Below are 25,143 nucleotides of genomic sequence, written 5' to 3' on the forward strand. Positions count from 1 at the left end.
CAATCGCATTCACTGCTTCGCCGTTGCGGCAAAACTGTGACTTTTTTCAAGTAAAGCCGAAAATCAAAGTAATACTGGGGATGTTCTCAAATTAATCAAATAAGCCAATGGCCCTGTCCTTTCCTTCGAACACTTAGTTTGCCAAAAGGAGAACGAAGACTTTGAAGTCGTCTTCGAAACGAAGGGTAAATTCGCTGCCGAATGACGTGCCGAAGATTTAAAACACCAAGGAAAAGGCTACTAGAAGAACCCCTACGGAAGTTGGGCTTGAATTTGACACTTGCGGTGATTCTTTCATTTGGGGCAACCATATTTGGTTTTAGCCACAGGAGCGTTTTCAACGCTGTATCAAATTTTTTACGAGAATCTAAAAGAATTGAATAGTAAATGTAGCTGAATTCAGTTGTCTTAGTTACAACTGTATATATTTGTTTTTATTATTGTTGCTGTTGTTGTTATTTCCCTATAGGCTTTTTTTCTCTTGCGAGTTTATATTTCGAATATGTAATGGTTAAACATTTCATTTTCAACTTTTTCCTTGAGCAAGTGCATTAGTTTCCTAAGACAGGCACCGTCCGATTCATGGCCTATCCCCCGGAGTGGGTTGCGCCAAGATACTGAGGAACCAACCAACCAACCAACCAACCAACCAACCAACCAACCAACCAACCAACCAACCAACCAACCAACCAACCAACCAACCAACCAACCAACCAACCAACCAACCAACCAACCAACCAACCAACCAAATTCGCTGCTGCGTGCAGTGCCGTGATATGTCGCTCACGACTTCAGGTAAGCTTTCACTGATGATCGTCAGAGATGCCTACGTTGAAGAGGTGTCGTAGGGCGCCTTTAACTAATGCAAGGTGGGGACGTAACGAGTTTGCTTACCTTTACGTCACCGCCGCTGCTTCGTCGGCTGCCAGTGGAGCCGAACAACACCTTGAAGGCCATGTCGGTGAAGTAGTTGACGACGACGCGTGCCATTTTGACGAATACTTTGTCCCACTCGGCCGCCTCGAACACCCTCAGCAAGCTTGAAAAGACTCGCCCCTCAGGCTGGGCCGCTGGCCATACGAGCTGCACTGACGGGGCGGCAGCTGCGCATCACCGAGGCATGTCTCATTCAACTTGGCCCTCTCAATCGCTATCCACACTTTCTGTCGATTCAATGCGTAATTATCAAACCGTCGCCAACTAACTCGCCCAATTGCCACTCCTGCACTGTTGGGCGACGATGTAATTCGCGACGCTCGTCTGGTGGCCTTCTTCGTCTTGTCTTACGTTATTTCGCGTCCTTTTAAATCATCCTCCTTAACATTGAATACATGTATTACGAGGCCTTGTAAGAACTAGCCTACAATCATTAGAGTATAATCTGCCACACATTTTAAATAAATATCAAGGTGTAAGGTGTAGCTCACCGAAGGAACTTCGAACACTTTTTGTGAACATGTGATGATTTTCTTAGTGTTCTTTAATCAGAGCCACTTACGCATGATTTTTTGTAACCCATGCATATATCTCTTTGTTCTTATGTATCGAACATGTTGTGATTATTCTTTACATTATTTATATCTTGTTTTGTGCATTTGTGTAAATATTTATTTACTTTGAGTTTCTAACAATCTTACTATTTTTTCACGCAACCGCCACGTATGCCTTGTAACGGACCATCGGCCCAGTCAAGCTGTTTTAAAACAGCTTTTAGCCAATGGTATCCCCCAGAATGTTAGTATTTCTGGTGTTACGGGGGGTTTATTGAGGATTCTGCGAGAGCGACGATCGTAGCAGCAGCGCGCAGGGCGTAGCCAGAGAGCGAATTGTCGGTGTGTGCCAGCCGATGGCGATGGGCCTTCATGCTTGCCGATCTTCTTCCTCACAATCAGAATTGTCGGTGTGTGCCAGCCGATGGCGATGGGCCTTCATGCTTGCCGATCTTCTTCCTCACAATCACCCCCGGTATAGAGAGGTAGCCATCCTGGCGATCTAGATAGAGGTCAGAGGATCATAATATGCCTTAAGGTGGTCAATGTGGACTGTCTCTCGCCCGCGACGACGGAGATCGGAAGATGGCGTAACGGGTTCGACCACGTAATTGACAGGGGAGGTTTGCGCAACCACGCGGTAGGGTCCGTGGTACTTTGGAAGGAGCTTAGATGAAAGGCCGGGAGCAGCAACTGGAGGCACCCAAAGCCACACGAGGGAGTCGATAGGAAAAGGGTCCGGAGGAGGCTTGGAGTCATGGCGCTGTTTTTGGCGACACTGTTCATCATAAGTGAAAGATCGGGCAAGTTGTCGGCATCTCTCAGCGTGCTGGGCGAGCTCAGACACAGGTTGGCAGTCGGCAGGATCTGGGTGATACGGGAGAATTGTATCAATCGTGCTGGAGGGCTCGCGGCCATAAAGCAAGAAGAATGGTGAGAATCCGGTAGTGGCTTGGCAGGCGGTGTTGTACGCGTATGTGACAAACGGAAGTACAACATCCCAATTGCAGTGGTCTGAGGCAACGTACATAGACAACATGTCACCAAGGGTCCGGTTAAATCGTTCAGTTAAGCCATAGGTCTGTGGGTGATAAGCGCTAGTAGTGCGGTGAATAATTTGGCATTCAGATAGGAGGGATTGCAGCACGTCCGAGAGGAATACACGTCCCCGATCACTCAGGAGTTCACGAGGTGCGCCATGGCGAAGAATGAAGTTGTGTAGAATAAACGATGCAACGTCTTTTGCTGTTGAAGCAGGCAAGGCGGCGGTTTCAGCATACCTTGTCAAATGATCTACGGCAACGACAATCCATCGGTTTCCAGCACCAGTGCATGGAAGGGGCCCGTATAAATCGATGCCGACGCGGTCAAACGGGAGAGGTGGGCATGGGAGTGGCTGGAGAGGTGCTGTGGAGAGGTGCGAGACTGGTTTGCGTCGTTGGCAGGGGATGCAAGAGCGGACGTACTTGCAGACGAAGTTGTACATGCCCCGCCAAAAATATCGTCGACTGAGCCGCATGTACGTCTTAGACACTCCACCGTGACCACACTGTGGGTCATTGTGGAAAGCGGAGCACAATTCTTTACGAAGATTACGGGGTACGACTAGTAACCATGTGCGGCCGTCGTTGTGGTAGTTGCGGCGGTACAAAAGTCCGTCGCGGATAGCGAAATGCTGTGCCTGGCGTCGCAGTGAGCGAGGTGCCGACGCTGTCGGAGGGCTTGACAAAAAGTTCAAAATGGTGGCGATCCATGGGTCGTTTCGTTGTTCTGAGGCCATGTCCAGGATGTCAAGCGGCGACATATCTTGATCGCGAGTAGAAGTGCTGTCGTCTGATATGAGGGGAAAACGAGAAAGGGCGTCAGCGTCAGAGTGTCGGCGGCCAGAGCGATAGACGACGCGGATGTCGTAGTCCTGGATTCGGAGAGCCCAACGAGCGAGGCGGCCTGACGGGTCCTTCAGGTTCGACAACCAGCAAAGAGCGTGGTGGTCCGTTACGACGTCAAAAGGACGACCGTAAAGATAGGGGCGAAATTTCTGAAGAGCCCATATGATAGCCAAGCACTCTTTTTCTGTGACGGAGTAATTGGTCTCAGGTTTCGTGAGCGCACGACTGGCATAGGCGACCACATATTCGGTGTTGGCGTCCTTACGTTGTGCGAGCACAGCACCAAGGCCAACACCACTGGCATCAGTGTGAACTTCTGTCCGTGCGCCGGGATCGAAGTGGCGCAAGATTGGCGGAGATGTAAGCAGGTGGCGAAGAGTCGTAAACGCGTGATCACAGGCTTCCGACCAGGTAGACAGTTCATTGTCGCCGTGGAGAAGTGCATTCAGGGGTGCGATGACATTAGCAAAATTGCGAACGAAGCGCCGAAAATATGAGCATAGGCCAATAAAGCTACGTAGTGCTTTCAGGGTAGTGGGCTTTGGGAAATCGGATACGGCCCGGAGTTTAGCAGGATCGGGGAGAATGCCTTCTTTGGAGACAACGTGGCCTAATATAGTCAGTTTTCGAGCCGCAAACTGGCACTTTTTCAAGTTAAGCTGGAGGCCAGCATTCTGGAGACAGGTCAAAACTTGATGTAAACGGTGCAGATGAGTCGAAAAATCTGGGGAAAAGACGACAATGTCGTCAAGATAGCAGAGACAAGTGCGCCACTTCAGGCCGCGCAGGATGCCGTCCATCATGCGTTCAAAGGTCGCGGGCGCGTTGCAGAGACCGAACGGCATTACAGTGAATTCGTACAATCCGTCTGGTGTTACGAACGCCGTTTTCGAACAGTCAGCGTCAGCCATTGGCACTTGCCAGTATCCAGAGCGGAGATCCAAGGAAGAAAAGAACTCCGCACCCTGCAAACAGTCCAGGGCGTCATCGATACGGGTAACGGATACACGTCCTTTCGGGTAATCTTGTTAAGCCGTCGATATCGACGCAAAATCGTATGGTACCGTCTTTTTTCCGAACCAGGACGACTGGCGAGGCCCAGGGACTGTTGGAAGGTTGAATGACACCCCGTTGGAGCATGTCTTTCACCTGCTCATCGATAACGTGCCTTTCGCTCACCGATACTCGGTAAGGACGCTGTCGAATGGGCGCATGGCTTCCAGTATCGATGGTGTGCGACACAGCCGTCGTGCGGCCAAGCGACGTTGCGTGGGAGTCAAACGAGGATGAGAAACCTTCGAGCAAGCGAAGAAGCTGGTCGCGCTGCGTCGCCGTAAGGTCGCTTGCAATAGTTGGTGTGAAAGACCGCGGCAGTGACTGAGGAGGCGAGGTCTCAAGGGCGGCCAGGTCAGCGGAGTCTTCCATGATGTCGAAAATTGAAGAAGATGGCAGTGGTTCATCAAAGCTTTGGCAAAGGCTGACTAGGTCAGAGACTGTTGATGGGTTCCTCGCCAGTAGCATCTGAAAGGCATCGTCTTCGATTCCTTTCAATATATGCCTAATCTTCTCGGCATCGGTCATTGCTGCATCAACGCGGTTACATAGGTCAAGAACGTCTTCTATGTAGCTTGTGAAATTCTCACCGCTCTGCTGCGCACGAGCACGCAAACGTTGCTCAGCTCGAAGCTTGCGAACGGCGGGGCGCCCGAATACCTCCGTCACGTGAGTTTTGAAGGCAGCCCATGTCGGGAGGTCACGTTGATGGTTTCGATGCCACACGCTGGCGACACCGCTCAAGTAAAATGAAAGGTAGTTGAGCTTTCCTGCGTCGTCCCAGCGGTTTATCACGCTCACTCGTTCGTATTCAGCGAGCCAGTCTTCCACATCTTGCTCTTCCGCACCGCTGAAGATTGGTGGGTCGCGTTGAGGGAACGGGCCAGGGCAGAGCACGGTAGTCACCGTGGCACCGGGTTGTTGTTGCTGCATTGGTCCCCCTTCCGTCATTGTAGAGGCGGGCTTGAGTTTCCCGTTGCGTAGTTCCAGATTTGCTTACCCCGCACCTCCACCACTTGTTACGGGGGGTTTATTGAGGATTCTGCGAGAGCGACGATCGTAGCAGCAGCGCGCAGGGCGTAGCCAGAGAGCGAATTGTCGGTGTGTGCCAGCCGATGGCGATGGGCCTTCATGCTTGCCGATCTTCTTCCTCACAATCAGAATTGTCGGTGTGTGCCAGCCGATGGCGATGGGCCTTCATGCTTGCCGATCTTCTTCCTCACACTGGAAATAAAGCTGTATTGTATTGTAAAAAAATACAAGGCGAACATCACTACAAAATGGCTAAAGAGTATCACTTTGCTTATCACTGAAGTGATACTAAGCACTATTCTTTGGCACTTATCGAAGAATGACGTGTCGCAGCGGAAGTTCAGAGAGCGCATAAAAAACTTCAGAGCGCGGACAGGGCCGATCGACGCACGTTGTGCCTACAGTGTCTTAGCCATGTTTGTGATTTGTTTTATCAAAACCTCTTCCAGAGCAAACTAAACTAAAACGCTCACAAGGCGACATTTCACATATTCTTTGCAGAAGGACATCTTGCAGATGGGCTAGTACATGTTACTGCGATGAAAAGAAGCGCGAAAATGGGATGGAGGGTAAGAATCCAACTACACAAGCGCTGACGAACAACTGTGTGCAAGTTGAAAGCAATGGAAAAAATCACAGCATATCCACGGAGTGAATGATGATGAGTGGGCGAAGCTGCGGAGGTTCATCGGTAAACCGTGAAACTTCCGTGAATTCTGCCCAGTACATCATCACCGACGTGAGATCGGGCGCGTTTATACTAAAGGTTCGATGAGTTATGACGACTTGCAGCTCACTTTAATTTTACATGTACGCTGTGAATTTTCATTGTCTAGAAAACCATTGCTTTAGAAAACATCTGGTTAAGCAGCTGGCGTCTTTTCGTTTTGCTTTAGAAACATCTGGCGTTCTTTCGTTTTGCTTTTAGAAAACATCTGGCGTCTTTCGTTGGTTTATTTCATCAATCAACGGCGTTTTGAACAAAATTTTTATTGTTTAATCACGCACAGGAGAAATCTCACCAGGCACTACCTTGGAGGTAAACAATGGCTGCTAATGGGAATGAGAGACAGAAGAAGTCGGCTTTTAGCTAACACTTACACTTCTACTTCTACTAACGTTTCCTACTGGAACATGCCAATGGCTGCTAATTGGGAATGAGAGACAGAAGAATTCGGCTTTTAGTTAACGCGCACGCTGCGAATTTTTTATTGTTCAACAACGCACAGGAAAGATCTCCCACCGGCACCACCTTGGAGGTCAAGATCTGGTACTAGCGTTACGACTGGTTACGCACTACTACGACTACGAGGGACGAACGGGTGCCGCCTTAAGGAGCTTCGCCCCTAATATATACGATAAACGAGAATAAACAAGAAACGTAAGACTGTCACATGACCACGATGAGGAAGCAACAACCGTAATGTCCGCCACCTGTCTAGAAATTGAATTGAATTTTGTTGTTCACTTTTTTTACAGAAGGTTTGCATACACTGCGTGGACCCATAGTCATAGGCTAGTTTGGGTCCAAAAAGAAACATTTTATAATGGCACTTCGGACAAGTGTAACTAAGAAAGTTACATAATATCTAATGAAGCATCAGCAAAGAACATTACAGTACATAAAATAACCGCACAAAGAGTAAAAAAATAAAGAGAACCGTTAATACAAAGGAAAGAACGAAAAAAGAAGAAGAAAAAAACACCTATTTACATACTAAAATTAAGAGAGTCATCAGACTAAATAGGATAGGACATTAAAACTCAGTACATTCTTCTAAATAGTGTTTTTCTAGTGCCTTAGTGAAATTAGCACACATTTTTTTTCAAAAGGAATAGCATTCCAGATTTTAATACCAGCGAACTGCAAAAGCCGTTCACCATATCCGCTGTTAGTTCGTGGAATATTTCATTTACCGAAGGTTAGTTAACCCGACAAATACGAGATATCCTTTTCAAGAAGCGCGATTGACGGCTCACTGACCCACGCGTTCTCTTTTTTGTCGATCACGAACGCTTCGTAGATTTCGCGCTCGATTCGATTTGGATATCGCATGAGGACCCCACAGTCTTCGAATAGCGGAGCGCAGCCACACGATGAACAATGTACTGCCAAGGGGCTGCTTGTAGACGACCTAATATTGCACGCATGAGCTCTAAGACGGTCGGTCAAGCAGTCGCCAGTTTGTCTGCGTAAGAACGGCCGCATGACAAAGGAATGTCGTATAAGACGTTGTCGACACATTATACGTATTATATCTTGTGTTTCTTGGCACGCATGTGTTTCTTTGGGTCTTCAGTGCTTACTCGCTTACACATACGGCCCAGCTTTCGGGTGGCTGAAAACACGAGCCTAACGCCCGCTTTGCTCACAATCGCTATGTGCGTATGTCTTACGCCGTGCACGTAAGGGACCACAGAGGAACTTCTGTCCTTCTTGCGGTGCACATTTTTTGGTGGCTCCCCTGAGAAGCTTTCTTGCACTCGGTGAAAACGGGAACCCTTGAGAGCACTCCTGAGGACACCTGCGGCAACCCTGATTGTTTGCGGGACATTTGGTGCATACCGAGCGTGAAACAGCGCGCCGAGACGGGAGAGAAGACGAAAAAAAAACGAAAAAAATAAACGACGGCGTGCTGTTTCACGCTCACCTGCGTCAACTCTGCGTTTCACAAGTTTTGTATGTGCGTGGATGAGCGGGAGAAGACCCTTCTGGGACTTCGGCGCACACTCCCAGCATGTGTGCTCACCACCAAAAATCAAGACAAGGTCCAGAAACTTCAAGAGTCCGTCAGTGGGCAGTTCCATAGCCTGAGCGAATGCATATAGAATAGCCAAAAATTGCTTCAGCTTCTTCGTCGATTCAGTTGTCAAGCTTGAAAAACGCCAGGTATTCATCGACGAATAGGAAGACTTTCAGGGCACTGTGACCAGAAAGGGCATTCTGTGACTGCCTCTCAAGGTGGGCCAAAAGAAAATTGCTCAACACCACGGTGGCAAGGCTCGAGCCAATACATATGCCCTCTTTCTGGATATCTTTCTTAGACTTAAGATGGTTATTACTGTACCGCCTCACTGCCTGCTGCCCGTCGTCTATAAAGCCCTTTCGAAAGTGGTACAGGCCTGGGTACTTAAACCTGGAACTCCGAAGCCGGACGCTGCCCACTGTCCCGACAAAGCCCGACGAGACCACCGAGCAAGGTACCGCCCAGAGAAGCATGGCCCAATCTCCTCTGGTCATTGTGCCTACCACCCTGCGCTAGTGCGATCCCCCCTTCTTCAGCTGCACCGATAGCCACGATGTAGATCGGCTGTCATGATTTGAAAGGGTGAGGGCAGCGAACAAGTGGGACGACCCCTCGAAACGACCCCTCGGCTTCGGCACTCGGGCTGCTTTTCATTTGCACCTGCAACTTTCATGTTTTGTTCTTTTTCTGTACCCCCCACTGTAATGCCTGTATGGGCGCTGCGGGTACTAAATAAAAAAAAAGTGTTCAGCTACGCCGCAATACGCAAATTCTGCGTCGAACAGCGCCTATGCAGTCGTGCGCAGGGCGAAAATTTCACAAGCTTCATCAAAGACGTCATCGACCTGTGCAAGCGCCTTAACCCTTCGGTGAGCGAGAAAGGCAAAATAAAACATATATTGAAAGGCATAGACGACGATGTTTCAGATGTTGCTGGCTAAGGACCCACGTACCGTGTCGGAGCTTGTGACTCTGTGCCAGAGCCTCCACGAGCTGCGTAGACAAGGCGTCTTAGCTCGGCGGCCGACAACAACAGACGATTCCCCCGCTGCCTCAACCATCGGTGGTGACCACAACACTTTGATGGAGTAGATCAATGTCCGTGAAGAAGCAGCCCGACAGATTTCGTGATTGTCCTATTTGCCGAACACAGAGACGGCCACACAGTATCAGCGCCCACGATAAGACAGGCGATTCAGGATCCGTACTTCGACGCGTTGCCAGACGCCATCTTTAGCCCCCGCCACCATTCGTCTCTGCTATTTGGCGTCCTATCTCTTTGTCAGGACGATACGGGAATATTTGGATCGCGCCCCAACACGTGCCCTCTCACATTGCACCATAATGAGACGCGTGGCCACGTTCAGTTTTGTAAACAGCGATGGCACTGTGCCCATTGATTCCTCCGAGATCAACCGGAAGCCTCATCTGAAGGCGTCGACTCCTCACTTGGCTTCGGGTGACATGGATTTATCTCAACGTGCAGTCGACAGCAACGTCGCTCCGGCTCAACAGGTACGGCTGCTTACTCTTCTGCGCGAGTTTAAGAGTTCTTGTGACCTCCCCCAAGCGTCCATAGGTCGCACAAACACAGTTGTTCACCAAACTGACAGGGGCTAATGTATGGATGAATGGAGCTTGTACGTATACTTTTTTTACGTTACCGTGTTACCGGAATACCGGATTGCGTTTGCCGTGTTAGCGGAACGCATGTTTTAGAAAAGCTTTAGCTTCCCATACGTAAACGTTTGCATGCGTACGTTAACGTATACCTTTAAATTTGCGCAAACCACTAAATGATGATATATAATAACTGCATCAAACTTTATTTAATTCAGGTAAGGTTCAATCACCACAAAATCGCAATAGAGGTTTTTAGCGTGTACGGCATCCCGGTATAGACCTTTTAACAGGAGAGAAAAAACGCCGCCATGCTGGGCTGCGCGCGGGAGTACAAAGGCTGACGTCACAGCCTCGGTAGTGCATTTTGGGGGGTAACGTCTGCTTAGCGCAGCCCAGAGAAGATTATGGCGGCGCCCAGGGAGCCGTCTGGGAAAAGGTCTATATGCAAAGGGGCGTACGAATACCGGGTAACCGAGCGATGGTGCCGTCATCTTGTGGCGCTTCGTGCAACCACAATCATGGACACGTTTATTTTTGCTTAGTGTTCTTGAGGGAAAAACAGACTTAAAAGACAACTCATTCGTAATTACGCCGCTGTAAGGCATTTACACCAGATGAAGAATGCACCACGTTTTTACAGGAACAAATTTGTCCTTGCCTCGTACATCTCGGCCCCGCTAGATGGCACCGCTAGCACCGCCTATCCACCCTCTCACCGCGCTTTTGACGCTGCTAGAGGACGGACGTGTTTTTCGTGGGCTCCGGAATGACAGCGTCAGATAAGTTTTCTTTTTATGCATGATTCGAGCTTGTTTTTTTAGTTATATGAGTGCATAAGCCACTAGATTGAAGCTTTGAAGCATAATAGGGCTTACAATTTTGTACTGTTTCCTGTGTGACAGTCGCCTGGGGTTTTTTTTTTCCGTTCGGTCACCACGTGTCTGAAAGGCACACATGTGCTTTGAAGTATAGCATACTTGCGGAGTTTTGTGATACCATTTGACTTTAAGTGTATCTAATCCGCCGTGTGAACGATCTAGACATGGTCAAAAAGACCGTAAAGTGTTCAGGGTGCGGAATGGGATGGAAAATAGAGGTTTGTACGGATGAGAGGACAGAGGGAGCTGACGCCAAGTGTAAGCAATGCGAGCTAGAGGCGAAAATGGAAATAATGATGGCTGCCCAGAATAAGCTCATGGTAAGAATCGCCGAGCTGGAGATTGCGTTGGCGACAGAGCGGGAAAAAACGATGGCTATGGGGGAAAGGCTTAAGTCAGCCGAGGAGGGGTTAGCGAAGGTAGTCATGATGAACAAAGAAGCAAGCGACAGCGGGAACAGCGGGGCATCGACCCCCACAGTGGTAGACTCGAAGGGGGAAACAGGTTTGGAAAAGACAGGTGCAAGGGTCACAGGACCCAGCTTCCGCGAAGTAGTTTTGGGAAGGGGAGGGGACAAAGCAACAGTGGCACGCGCTAGTAACCGAGGCAGTGGCCAGGAGCGGGACGGTCCAGCAGAAGAGTCGGAGAACGTGATAATCGCCGGGGACTCGAATTTAGTTAGATGCGAAGAAGCAATCAAGGAAAGGGTGAGAGGCGACAAACGAGTTTTAATAGGGAAGTTCCCGGGACATAGGCTGGGATCAGTGATGAGACAAGCTAGCGCAAAACTCGCAACTAAGGCTAATGGACGTAACCTCGTGATAATCGCGGGAGGTCTAAACGACGTCTTGAATGAAGAATGAGCCGAACTAGCGACCACATTGGCGAAAGGGGTCGAGGACATGCGCGCCATTTCCTCTCAGGTGCAGATAGTGGTATGCACAATACCGGAAGTACCAGTGAGAAATATCAACTTGCAAAGATCGGTTGTCGACGCAAACAAAGAGATATGGCGAATTAGTCGAGAGAAGGGCTTCGAGGTAGTGGATATAAACAGGGAGGTGCACAGGTGGGGCGGTTTCCAAAGAGACAGAATTCACTTCGATAAGAGGCTTGGTCATGAGGTGGGCTGGCGACTGGCAGGACGCGCAGTAGCTTTTTTGGGGGGCACGCGGGCCCTTCGGTGCCCACGGTAGCTTGTAATGAGGAAAACAACCAGGGGGACTCTTTGACAGGCAGTATAGCGAAAAACCACAGAAAAAGTAAAAGAAGGGAGAAGGCGCGTGTTGCAATTAGTTACATAAACATGCAGGGTGGCAGAAAAAAGGCAAAATGGTTAGAGATTGAGGAGCAGTTAAGCAAGGAACAGATAGGTGTTTATGCGGTTACAGAAACACACCTTAGAGACTTGGAAGAGCCACCACATATTGACAATTATATTTGGGAAGGATGTAACAGGATCACCTCAGAAAGGAGAGGTGGGGGTGTTGGAATGCTAATTCATAGCAGAACAAAATTGGATAGAGTGAAACAAACGTGTTCAGAGCACATGTGGGTTTCGGGCACAGTAGGTGGAAAGAAAACGTGGCTAGGTGTAGCTTACTTGTGGACAGGCAATAACTGCAGAGAAAAGAATCTGGAGATAGTGAAATGCATACGCACCGATATTAAAGAATTTGGTCATGATGCCGAAATAATCCTTCTAGGGGACATGAACGCTCACATTCATGACCTTGACGGATATTCAGACACCAATGGCAAGTTATTGCTAGATCTCTGCGAGCAACGTAGTCTTGAGATAGTTAACGTGGGGCCTAAGTGTGAGGGGCGGATCACGTGGGAAGTCGGAAACCGGCAATCGAGCATTGATTATTGTCTCATGACAGAAGGAATATATGACAAACTTAGAGAGATGAGAATAGACGAGGAAGGCATTAACAGCTTGGGTAGTGATCATAAACGCATAATATTACAAATGGGATATAAAACTGAAAATAAGAACATAGAATCAAAGTTTGGCAGCTTGTATCTAAATGACAAACAGTTAACAAATATAGCCGCAAGAGTCGAGGAAAAAGTAGACGAACTACCAGGCAAAGACTGGAAGTATAGTGAGCTGCTACATGTAATCACGAAAGAAATGGAAAAAGAGAAGAAAACTGTTTGTTGGAAAGGAAAGAGAAAGCCAAAACGTTGGTGGAACAAAGAAATCCGGGAGGCGATCGAGAAGCGACGTGAGGCATCACGGGAGCACAGACAAGCAAAAAAGGAGAAGCGGCCACAGGACGAAGTCAACCAAATATGGGAAATATATTTAGAGCAAAAATCCATTGTGCGGAAATTAGTCGAGGCAAAAATTAAAGGTGAAAGTGAACGCTGGATGACAGAGATTCGCGAAAAGAAGAAGGCCGCGCCTAGGATATTTTGGAGCCACCTAAAAGCGCTGGGTAGGAAGTCTGTCACAATGCAACAACATATGATAGATGAAGGAGGAAATCAATTGGAAGGGTATGAAGCGCTAGGTTACATCCGAAAGATAACAGCTGATTCGTTTAAAAAGGTCGCCCCGGGGATTCCCCCAGTGAGTAAAAGTACGCAAAGGAGTGCAACCGACGAAGATGTAGTACTGGAGAATTTCAATTGGAAGAAGGCCGAAGGAAAAATTCCTAAGCGCACTACTCCGGGCTTAGATGGGGTTCCCGTCAGCCTCATTAACGAACTCGGACATAACACTAAAGAAGCACTGCTGAAAGCCGTAGAAAAGTGCTTACAGGAGAGGGAAATACCAGACAGTTGGCGAAAAAGTAGAATGAACTTAATCTATAAAGGCAAGGGAGAAAAGGATAACATTCGCTCGTATAGACCGCTAACCATTACATCGGTGCTATACAGGTTGGCGATGCAGGCAGTAAAATTAAAAATAGAAGCGTGGGTAGAACAAAATGATATTTTGGGAGAACTTCAGAATGGATTTCGAATTGACAGGCGGTTAGACGATAATCTGTTTGTTCTTACCCAGTGTATAGAAATATCGAAAATAGAAAACAGGCCCTTATACGTAGCTTATCTAGATATTACCGGGGCGTATGACAACGTTAATCAGGAAATTTTGTGGGATATACTGAAAGAAGTGGGCATAGGTGACGACTGTATACAGCTTTTGAGGGAAATATACCGAGAAAATACAGTTTGTATAGAATGGGAAGGAAAAAGTAGTAAGGACAGCGTTGAAATTAGCAAGGCGCTGAGACAGGGATGTCCTTTGTCCCCGCTGTTATTCATGCTGTACATGGTGAGGATGGAAAAAGCGCTGGAAGGTAGCAACATTGGATTTAATTTGTCACACAAGCAGGTCGGCACGATGGTTGAGCAGAAGCTTCCAGGTCTATTTTATGCTGATGATATTGTCTTATTTGCGGACAGTCAAGATGATATACAGCGACTGGCAGATATATGCGGAAGGGAATGTGAGGCTCTAGGACTAGGATTTAGTGCAGCAAAATGTGGATTGATGGTATTCAATGATCACGAGGACCATGCGGTCTTTATACAGGGCCAAAAAATACCGAGGGTAAGCGAGTACAAGTACCTCGGAGTATGGGTAAATGAGGGGGATAGATATATGGAGGTACAAGAGAAAGCATCGGTAGCAAAGGGAAAGAGGAATGCTGCAATTATGAAGCACAGAGCTTTATGGGGATACAATAGGTACGAGGTGCTTCGAGGGCCGTGGAAGGGTGTGATGGTCCGGGGCTTACATTTGGGAACTCAGTAGTGTGCATGAAGTCAGAGGTACAATCAGGAATGGATGTAAATCAAAGGACGGTGGGCCGCCTCGCGTTGGGCGCTCACGGGAAGACGACAAATGAGGCTGTAAAGGGTGATATGGGATGGACAGGCTTTGAAGTGAGGGAAGCTCAGAGCAAAATGAGATTCGAAGAGAGGCTGAGGAAAATGAAGAACAATAGATGGGCAGAGAAGGTTTTCAGGTATTTGTATAGAAAAAGCGTGGACACGCAGTGGAGAAAAAGAACTAGGAGGCTCACCAGTAAATATACGGCTGGCAGTGCGGGCGATATGGCAACAAGGAGCATTAAGCGGAAGGTCAGAGAGGCGGAGAGGACTTATTGGATGGCAGCGATGGAAAAGAAGCCGGCTCTGAGTAACTACCGAAAGGGAAAAAACGAAATAAGGAGGGAAAGGTTTTATGATAATTCAAGGGGAAGCGCTTTACTGTTTGAAGCAAGGTCGGGCTGCCTTAGAACGCGTAGTTATAAAGCGAGATTCAGTAACGAAGAAGAACAATGTACATGCTGCGGGGGAACTAAGGAAACGATGGAACATGTACTGATTGAATGTGGCGATATTCACCCAGGTATACGTGTGGGCACTAGTCTACATGAAGCCTTGGGTTTTAGGGACAACAATGGAAAGCTGCACACGTCCGCGACAGAAATAAGTAAGACACGGTTAGAGTATTGGTGGCAGAAAAGTAGGGATAAAGAACAAAAATAAATAATGGGGGAAAAATAAGGTCATTCTGCCTTAAGAGGCAGAGAGATGGACCGTGAATTTATATTTTTTTTGGTATAATAACATAGATTTAATCAATGTAGATAAGGTATTAGGCCAACATTAAACAAGGAAACTTTTTTTTTTCTTCGAGCCTGGTGGCAGACATGTCACCGCCCCGTTTTAAAGGGGACGCTCATAGCATCCATCCATCCATCCATCCTCACACACCCTCTCAGAGCACATATGGGTTTCGGGCATAGTAGGTGGAAAGAAAACGTGGCTAGGTGTAGCTTACTTGTGGACGGGGAAAAACTGCAGAGAAAAGAATATGGAGATAGTCAAATGCATAAGCACCGATATTAAAGAATTTGGTCATGATGCCGAAATAATCCTTCTAGGGGACATGAACGCTCACATTCATGACCTTGGCAGATATACAGACACCAATGGCAAGTTATTGCTAGATCTCTGCGAGCAACATAGTCTTGAGATAGTTAACGTGGGGCCTAAGTGTGAGGGGCAGATCACGTGGGAAGTCGGAAACAGGCAATCGAGCATTGATTATTGTCTCATGACAGAAGGAATATATGACAAACTTGGAGCGATGAGAATAGACGAGGAAGGCATTAACAGCTTGTGTAATGATCATAAACGCATAATATTACAATTGGGATATAAAACTGAAAATAAGAACATAGAATCAAAGTTTGGCAGCTTGTATCTAAATGACAAACAAATAACAAATATACCTGCAAGAGTCGAGAAAAAAGTAGACGAACTACCAGGCAAAGACTGGAATTATAGTGAGCTGCTACATGTAATCACGAAAGAAATGGAAAAAGAGAAGAAAACTATTTGTTGGAAAGGAAAGAGAAAGCCAAAAAGTTGGTGGAACAAAGACATTCGGGAGGCGATCGAGAAGCGACGTGAGGCCTCACGGGAGCACAGACAGGCAAAAAAGGAGAAGCGGCCACAGGACGAAGTCAACCAAATATGGGAAATATATTTAGAGCAAAAATCCATTGTGCAGAGATTAGTCGAGGCAAAAATTAAAGGTGAAAGTGAACGCTGGATGACAGAGATTCGCGAAAAGAAGAAGGCCGCGCCTAGGATATTTTGGAGCCACCTAAAAGCGCTGGGTAGGAAGTCTGTCACAATGCAACAACAGATGGTAGATGAAGGAGGAAATCAATTGGAAGGGTAGGAAGCGCTGCGTTACATCCGAAAGATAACAACCGATTTGTTTAAAAAGGTCGCCCAGGGCATTCCCCCCGGTGAGTAAAAGTACGCAAAGGAGTGCAACCGACGAAGATGTAGTACTAGAGAATTTCAATTGGAAGAAGGCCGAAGGAAAAATTCCTAAGCGCACTACTCCGGGCTTAGATGGGGTTCCCGTCAGCCTCATTAACGAACTCGGACATAACACTAAAGAAGTACTGCTGAAAGCCGTAAAAAAGTGCTTACAGGAGAGGGAAATACCAGACAGGTCGCGAAAAAGTAGAATGAACTTAATCTATAAAGTACAAGGGAGAAAAGGATAACACTCGCCCGTATAGACCACTATCCATTACATCGGTGCTATACAGGTTGGCGATGCAGGCAGTAAAATTAAAAATAGAAGCGTGGGTAGAACAAAATGATATTTTGGGAGAACTTCAGAATGAATTTCGAATTGACAGGCGGTTAGACGATAATCTGTTTGTTCTTGCCCAGTGTATAGAAATATCGAAAATAGAAAACAGGCCCTTATACGTAGCTTATCTAGATATCACCGGGGCGTATGACAACCTTAATCAGGAAATTTTGTGGGATATATTGAAAGAAGTGGGCATAGGTGACGACTGTATACAGCTTTTGAGGGAAATATACCGAGAAAATACAGTTTGTATAGAATGGGAGGGAATAAGTAGCAAGGACAGCGTTGAAATTAGCAAGGGGCTGAGACAGGGATGTCCTTTGTCCCCGATGTTATTCATGCTGTACATGGTGAGGATGGAAAAAGCGCTAGGAGGTAGCAAGATTGAATTTAATTTGTCACACAAACAGGTCGGCACGATGGTTGAGCAGAAGCTTCCAGGTCTATTTTTATGCTGATGATATTGTCTTATTTGCGGACAGTCAAGATGATATACAGCGACTAGGAGATATATGCGGAGGGGAATGTGAGGCTCTAGGACTAAGATTTAGTGCAACAAAATGTGGATTGATGGTATTCAATGATCACGAAGACCATGCGGTCTTAATACAGGGCCAAAAAATACCGAGGGTAAGCGAGTACAAGTACCTCGGAGTATGGGTAAATGAGGGGGATATATATATGGAGGTACAAGAGAGAGCATCGGTAGCAAAGAGAGAGAGGAATGCTGCAATTATGAAGCACAGAGCTTTATTCGGATACAATATGTACGAGGTGCTTCGAGGGCTGTGAAAGGGTGTGATGGTCCCGGGGCTTACATTTGGGAACTCAGTGGTGTGCATGAAGTCAGAGGTACAATCAGGAATGGATATAAATCAAAGGACGGTGGGCCGCCTCGCGTTGGGCGCTCACGGGAAGACGACAAATGAGGCTGTAAAGGGTGATATGGGATGGACAGGCTTTGAAGTGAGGGAAGCTCAGAGCAAAATGAGATTCGAAGAGAGGCTGAGGAAAATGAAGAACAATAGATGGGCAGAGAAGGTTTTCAGGCATTTGTATAGAAAAAGCGTTGACACGCAGTGGAGAAAAAGAACTAGGAGGCTCACCAGTAAATATACGGCTGGCAGTGCGGGCGATATGGCAACAAGGAGCATTAAGCGGAAGGTCAGAGAGGCGGAGAGGACTTATTGGATGACAGCGATGGAAAAGAAGCCGGCTCTGAGTAACTACCGAAAGGGAAAAAACAAAATAAGGAGGGAAAGGTTTTATGATAATTCAAGGGGAAGCGCTTTACTGTTTGAAGCAAGGTCGGGCTGCCTTAAAACGCGTAGTTATAAAGCGAGATTCAGTAACGAAGAAGAACAATGTACATGCTGCGGGGGAACTAAGGAAACGATGGAACATGTACTGATTGAATGTGGCGATATTCACCCAGATATACGTGTGGGCACGAGTCTACAGGAAGCCTTGGGTTTTAGAGACAACAATGGAAAGCTGAACACGTCCGCGACAGAAATAAGAGACGGTTAGAGTATTGGTGGCAGAAAAGTAGAGATAAAGTACAAAAATAAATAATGGGGAAAAATAAGGTCATTCTGCCTTAAGAGGCAGAGAGATGGACCGTGAATTTATATTTTTTTGTATATTAACATATATTTAATCAGTGTAGATAAGGTGTTAGGCCAACATGAAATAAGGAAGCCTTTTTTTTCGAGCCAGGTGGCAGACATATCACCGCCCCGTTATAAAGGGGACTCTCATAGCATCCATCCATCCATCCTCACGAGCTTTAGGCCTCTCACGTTTATGGCTTCGGTATTCTAGGTCACTGTAGCTTCGGTAATCCGGATCAAGCAACGTGGCTCGCACGTCGGCTTATTTTGACTGAGCTGCTGGAGTCTCCGGAAAGCAGATATCGCGAGTAGCCACGAACGAAGGTGAATTCGCGAGCTAGTGCCGCCCAACGTAAAACGTATCGTGTGAGTAGTTTACACTCCGCGAAAGCAAGTCTACGTCCCGTAAAGGCCGGCGCATGCGCAAATTCCATCCGGTATCCGGTAACACGGTAACGTAAGGAAGTATACGTACAAGCTAAAATCCCCTAATGATGGACACTATTATGCGTGGTTTGAAATGGAAGATACGATGTTTGCTGTAACTTCATAATGCAATCGTGTTCTCCGCTGACTTTAATACGCATCTCACCCGCATGCGTAAGATTACCCAGTATCTCACGAACGCAAGTCTTCAACTGAACGTGAAGAAATATCACTTCGGGGCTCTCCAGCAAACCATACTTGGTCATATCTTGAAAAAAGGAATCCTCCCTGAGCGTGCGAAACTTCGTGCTGCTACTATCGTAGGTTGTAAATATATGTCTTTAAGCTGGAGCAATTGTGTTACACCTAAGAAACGGTTTATGCTCAAATACGTGCATCTTAACTTAGAATACCCCCCAAAATTAACCTAAGTTCTTCGATTGTCTGCGGACAGCCCTAAGCTTCTTTAGTCCCGTGACCTCAGGCCACCTAACATTTTCCCGGAACCCACTTCATATTGGTAAATGACTTTTCCTGATGCTATAGCTACAGTACCGGAAGCACAAGCTGTGTAAGTTTTCTATGCATTTTGTTTGGTATCCAGAACTATTTTGATGACATTCGGGCTTCCAGAACAACCTAGGCCATCGCTGTGTGGTGAAGTGCCTGCTGCTGTGCTTTACCGATACAATTGTTAGGATCGTGGATCATGGGTGGTAATAAAATACAGGGTATCATAACGGGTACTTTGCGCCGGAAATCAAATTTGTGCTGCATGAAAATTTGGGGTAACGGGAGGATTCGTGTTTAGCTTCGACAAGTTCTCAAATATGAACTGTTGCTGCGGTCGAAAAACAAAACCGAGAGGCTGGGATGCTGGGACACCACATGCTTTCACAGTAAAATCCCACACTCAACTGCAGCGCGTGAAATTATTGATAAAGTCGGGTGATTGTATGGTCAGACTTCAAAAATTCGGCAGATCCCACGTACCGTGGGAATCGATGTTATGCGAAGCATGCGCAAGATGGTGACTGTGCGCAATTTTTCACATTGAGCGAAACGTTCCGGAAAGATGCAAAAGAAATGTGCAAATGGTATACGCACACATATATTTTGAAGAGTCGCACATGTATTATAAAAGCAGTTGTTTACAACTGCTTAACGATGCCAAAAGCAACATTGGTGTTACCAACACCAAACACAGTAAGCTGATATGTAGCGCTTATATTCTTCAATACTGGATAGCGCGAATTCGAATAGGACAATGAAGGAACACAGATGCACAGGACAGGCGCTACTCGCAACTAAGCTTTATTCAGAAAAGTTTCCCTAGACATATACACAGTCGAGTGGCACGCGCAGGCGCAGTGCGCGTACGTTACAGTCACAGTTGCCCTTGTTAGAGTTGCGTTACAGTTGTTATGCTAATACTGCACTGTTATGACGGAGAACGCACGCACGTTTCACGAACCCGCGTGCATATGTGGAAGGGCTTCTTGGCAGTTCTTGAATAAGGTCATCATCACCGTGATCAGTGAGCGCCAGCAGCTGTACAGGGCTTGTTATTGGATCCGTTCGTGATCGGCGCCGCGAACGGTCTAAGTGTAGTGAAGTGCGAGGTATAGTAGAGCTAGCTGGTGGAAACCGCGGATGGCTTTTACGAAGAAATGATCTATGATGCCTTCTTCCCCAGCCGTGGCACCGAGGTCTTGTGATGCCCTGTCCATATCCAAGCCTTCATTCATGCCGTCTAAGAACCAGGCGTTGTTGGGTTTTGATAAATCAATGCTGAAGTCACCGGTAACCATGAGGGACATGGTCCTCTCGGCAGAGTTATTGTAGGAAGCATTGACCCCGGGTTTTGCGTAATCCACGTGGTTGACGTTGCGGACCACGTGGACGAGTGGATGGTAGCCCAGCGTCTTCCAGGGGTGCTCTGTCCTCAGCTCCCTAAATTTTCTTGCGTCGGCCGCTGTGGTGTAGTGGTTATGGTGCTCGGCTGCTGACCCAAAGGTCGCGGGTTCGACTCCGGCCGCGGCGGTCGCATTTCGATGGAGACGAAATGCTAGAGGCCCATGTACTGTGAGATCTTAGTGCACGTTAAAGAATAAAAGATGGTCGAAATATCCGGAACCCTTCAATACGGCGTCTCTCATAATCATGTCGTGGTTTTGGGACGTAAAACCTCAACAATTACTAGTAACATAACTTTCTTTCCGATTCAATGAGTATGTTCGCGGTTACTGCGTTGAGACTCTGTTTTCACGCGTGGCACATACCCGCATACCACGCATACCCGCATAACATGAACTCAAGTATGCGGGTATGTGCCACACGTGACTGAGGGAAAGCGTTTCATGACGTACGCGACAGGTATTTTGCGTTATTCATGTCATCACCAATTAATCGTGTTCGTCATACACTCATCCTATGCTATGCAAATTTTGGTATATTACAACCTATGGAGACGACCAGGAGAGCGCCTAGATGTAGGCGGCTAGATAGATAGATAGACAGACAGATAGATACGTAGATAGAAACGCCCAAACCTGAGCTTCGCTAAGAAATGCTTCGCAGTTAAAATTAAGAACACTGCATGAAGCTTTACAAGATTATATCACCACACATGGTACTAAAATTGTTTTGTAAAACCAGCTAACTGTAACGAACTAGTCTACTCAAGTACTGAATAATGGAATCAACGAAATAGAAGATGGTCGTCGAAAAACTTGTAATGGTACCAAGTATTACTTTTCTCTAGCTTGGTCCACAACAGTCAGAAGCTATTTTACTGAACTTGTCGCAGTATGATCTAGTAGAAGAAAGCTACGCATTACGGGCCAGTCTCAATTGCTCAGCAGGGTTGCGCCTAGCGACTATTTGAACTATATATGACTCGCAAATATGCTCCAATGACTACTCCAAATTACAATGGTAACTTAGATATGGTTTGCTAGCCCTTCCAGTCTTCTTTTTCCCTGAAAGACCGCAAGAACGACGGCTTGGCGCAAGCTTGGTGCAAATTGTGATTTTTGCAAAAATGAAGCAGGATGTAGCAGTGAAAGAATAAACCAGTCAAGAAGACGACGGACAAAAGAGAGAAGTGACCCACGCAGAGTGGACTGTCAACTGTGCTTCATTAGCAAACATCTTCCAGGAAAGCCAGGGGCGCATGCGCTGTTCGACCAACAAAAAACGGCCTATTTTAAAAACGAGGTGCTAACGGCAAAGTGATAGGAACCCACATTCTTTCTGCATCAATGAAATCTGTTTTCAAGTAGGCCGCTTGTGTTATTGAACAGCGCGTGCACCCCTGGCTTCCCTAGAAGATGTTTTGTCGTGTCCTCGTCCTATTTACATTGCAACGACGCCAACAGACGGCCGATTGTCTGTGAAAGACGCCGTCCGCGCCTTGTCGTGCTCCCAGCCTCTCGTCGGCCGATTCTCTTGTCACACAGAAGGCGCGCGCAGCGGCACCGACTGAACTTGCGCGCAAAAATTGAAAACAGGGGACCACCTGCTCCTCATTTAAGCCGTCCTCCCTACTCTACCATTGTCCCTCTCGGCGTAATCGGTGCCATGAGGGGTATTCAGACGGGGGAGAAATGCTCGGGGGATAAAGGCGGAGCCTAGTGACGTCAGCTCGCGAGGAGAAGTCTCCACAAATGTCCCCCACTCACACGTACGAGGCGAACGGAGGGGGAGACCAGTGTTACTACATTACTCTGGTGGCTTGCACCACCCGTTTGACGAGCTGCTGACGACGATGCAGCTGCAGACTGGACACCCACTGCCGCTCTCTGCAGGAGCAAGTGCAACAATGTGGCCAAACAAGAGCCCGAAATTTCGCTATATCCCCTACCGCCGGGGGATTGTTTGTCCTTTCGGGGAAAACGTCCCCGTCTCCTCCGAGGAGGCGCGGGGGAGTCACGCCCACTCGCTAATCCGTGACGTCGCGGTCACGTGATCCGCAATCCCCCCGTCTCCCCCGAGCATTTCTCCCCCGTCGCGGCGCGGGGTGCGGATAAGAAAGCGGAAGCGAAGGAAAGGCGTCGTAGGGGTGCGCAAGATGCCCATTGTCAAATGCCCGAGCATCTCGAGGGAGGCCTCCGTTACCTCCCCCAAGATCTCCCCCTTCGACGTTCGAAGCAACGACATGGGCGAATTTTCGCTCGGCCACAGATCTCCCGACGACCTGCCGACGACCTGCTGACGACCAGTTTGCCGACGCGTTTTGCTGGTGTTTTTGGTCTGCCATCATGTTACACTACTACGACATGCTGTCTTTAGAGGCGTCGGCCTCGTGTGACCAGACGGTCCGGCGAGACCGCCGGCGGGCGACTCGTCAGCCGACCGTCTGCGTCTGTCTCGTGTCTGCATCGGTGTCGCGTCACTCTAGTGTAAACGCGTCTTAATAAAGCACAGTCCATTCGTTGTGTGGGCCACTTCTCTCCTTTTTCCGTCGTCTTCTAGACTGGTTTATTCTTTCAGTATTATGTACAGGCGCCGTCAAAATAAGTCCGACGCGCGAGTGACGACTGCAGTAAGATAGAACTCGAGTTACTGTATATGCTACCTTCAGGTACCTAAAGGTAGCCTATACAGAAACTCTAAATAAAACTAAAGTCACTAGAACGTTAAAAGTTCCGCATTCCTTTTCTCTTCGCTGCCGCGCGCTGTCAGCGGCTTCGCCACACAAACTGTCCAGCTCGCTCGCCGCGCTAATGCCTCCCAGCCGCCGACGCACGGCGCTTTGGAGGGCGATTGTTTTTATAGTCTGAGAAAAGCGTTTCGTCTTAAATCACACGCGTCAAGGCATCGGAGAATGCCTGGGTGCTGCGCTTTTGTAAGCAGCAACCGGCGGGAATCGGGCAAAGCTCTCGAGACATTTCTGTATGACGAACGTAAATGACAGATGGCGACATGGAAATCATGACGTGCATGTCATGTACGTCATGACCTGCCACGCTCATGATGTACTCGCGGCCGGTTCGCTAGCTTGATATACACCAAAATTTGTACTGTGTCGCGTGACCGTAGTGCACCAAGACAGTGGCATGTAAATCATGTGGTTCATGACATAGATAGATAGATAGATAGATAGATAGATAGATAGATAGATAGATAGATAGATAGATAGATAGATAGATAGATAGATAGATAGATAGATAGATAGATAGCTAGATAGATAGATAGATAGATAGATAGATAGATAGATAGATAGATAGATAGATAGATAGATAGATAGATAGATAGATAGATAGATAGATAGATAGATAGATAGATAGATAGATAGATAGATCTGCCGAGCGCATAAATGCCACGCAGCTCGCATTTCTTTATCGCGTTAGTACGCGCACGTGCGCGTGTAGGCAAGTGAAAACTACCGCTGTTTCTTTCCTAATCAATTAGAGAACAACGGTGTACTTCATTCGGGGCTACAAAAGCGCAAGCAATGCGTAAAACGTGCGTCACTCCGCGTAAAATGAACACAACGCCGCCGAAGCTTGAGCCGCGCTTGACCAAATATGGCGGCGGGTCGGACGGTCTTTTCCCGTTCCAGTGACTTTAGAAAAAACTAGAGTTTCTGTATATGCTACCTTTAGTTAGCAGAGTTGCGCATAGGTCCGGCTAGCAACCACAGCTATGCGGTGAAGTAGCACTCCGTTTGTGCAGGTGACATGCCTGGCTGTGTTCCAATTCTGGACAGCATCGTAGACAGTCTACGCTGACAGCTTAGAAGACAGCATCGAGGTCATGTTGTCCGACAAATGGAACGCGCCTAGAGGACGTCTACATGACGTGATGCCACCTAGCGTCGAGAAGAAAAAGCTAAGAAAAACAAACGTAAATGTTCTTTGTTTAGCCTCTTTCGTGTTCAAACCTATGAAAAAATTAACGTAGCTTACATTGAGCGCCTGGAAAAGCGCCTGGAAAAGGACTTAAGATGGCCGCTGTCCATTTAGCTGTCTATTTAGCCGTCTACGATGAGTATTGGAACACACCGCCCCGCCACGGTGGTCTAGTGGTTATGGCGCTCGACTGCTGACCCGAAGGTCGCGGGATCAAATCCCGGCTGCGGCGGCTGCATTTTCGATGGAGGCGAAAATGTCTGAGGCCCGTGTACTTAGATTTAGGTGCACGTTAAAGAACCCCAGGTGGTCAAAATTTCCGGAGCCCTCCACTACGGCGTCTCTCATAATCATATCGTGGTTTTGGGACGTTAAACCCCAGATAT

General features: G+C 47.5%; 1 protein-coding gene across 1 annotated transcript in view; it reads right to left on the reverse strand.

Moving 5' to 3' along the window:
* LOC119386550 (uncharacterized) overlaps nt 1–25,143 on the reverse strand; it is a 123,092-nt gene that overhangs the window by 26,265 nt on the left and 71,684 nt on the right. Inside the window, exon 2 of the mRNA XM_049413971.1 lies at nt 901–1,103. Coding sequence (XP_049269928.1) covers nt 901–1,103 — 203 coding nt within the window. The remainder of the gene's footprint in view (nt 1–900; nt 1,104–25,143) is intronic.

The sequence above is a fragment of the Rhipicephalus sanguineus genome, chromosome 3 (assembly GCF_013339695.2).
Source record: "Rhipicephalus sanguineus isolate Rsan-2018 chromosome 3, BIME_Rsan_1.4, whole genome shotgun sequence".
NCBI classification, from domain to species: domain Eukaryota; kingdom Metazoa; phylum Arthropoda; class Arachnida; order Ixodida; family Ixodidae; genus Rhipicephalus; species Rhipicephalus sanguineus.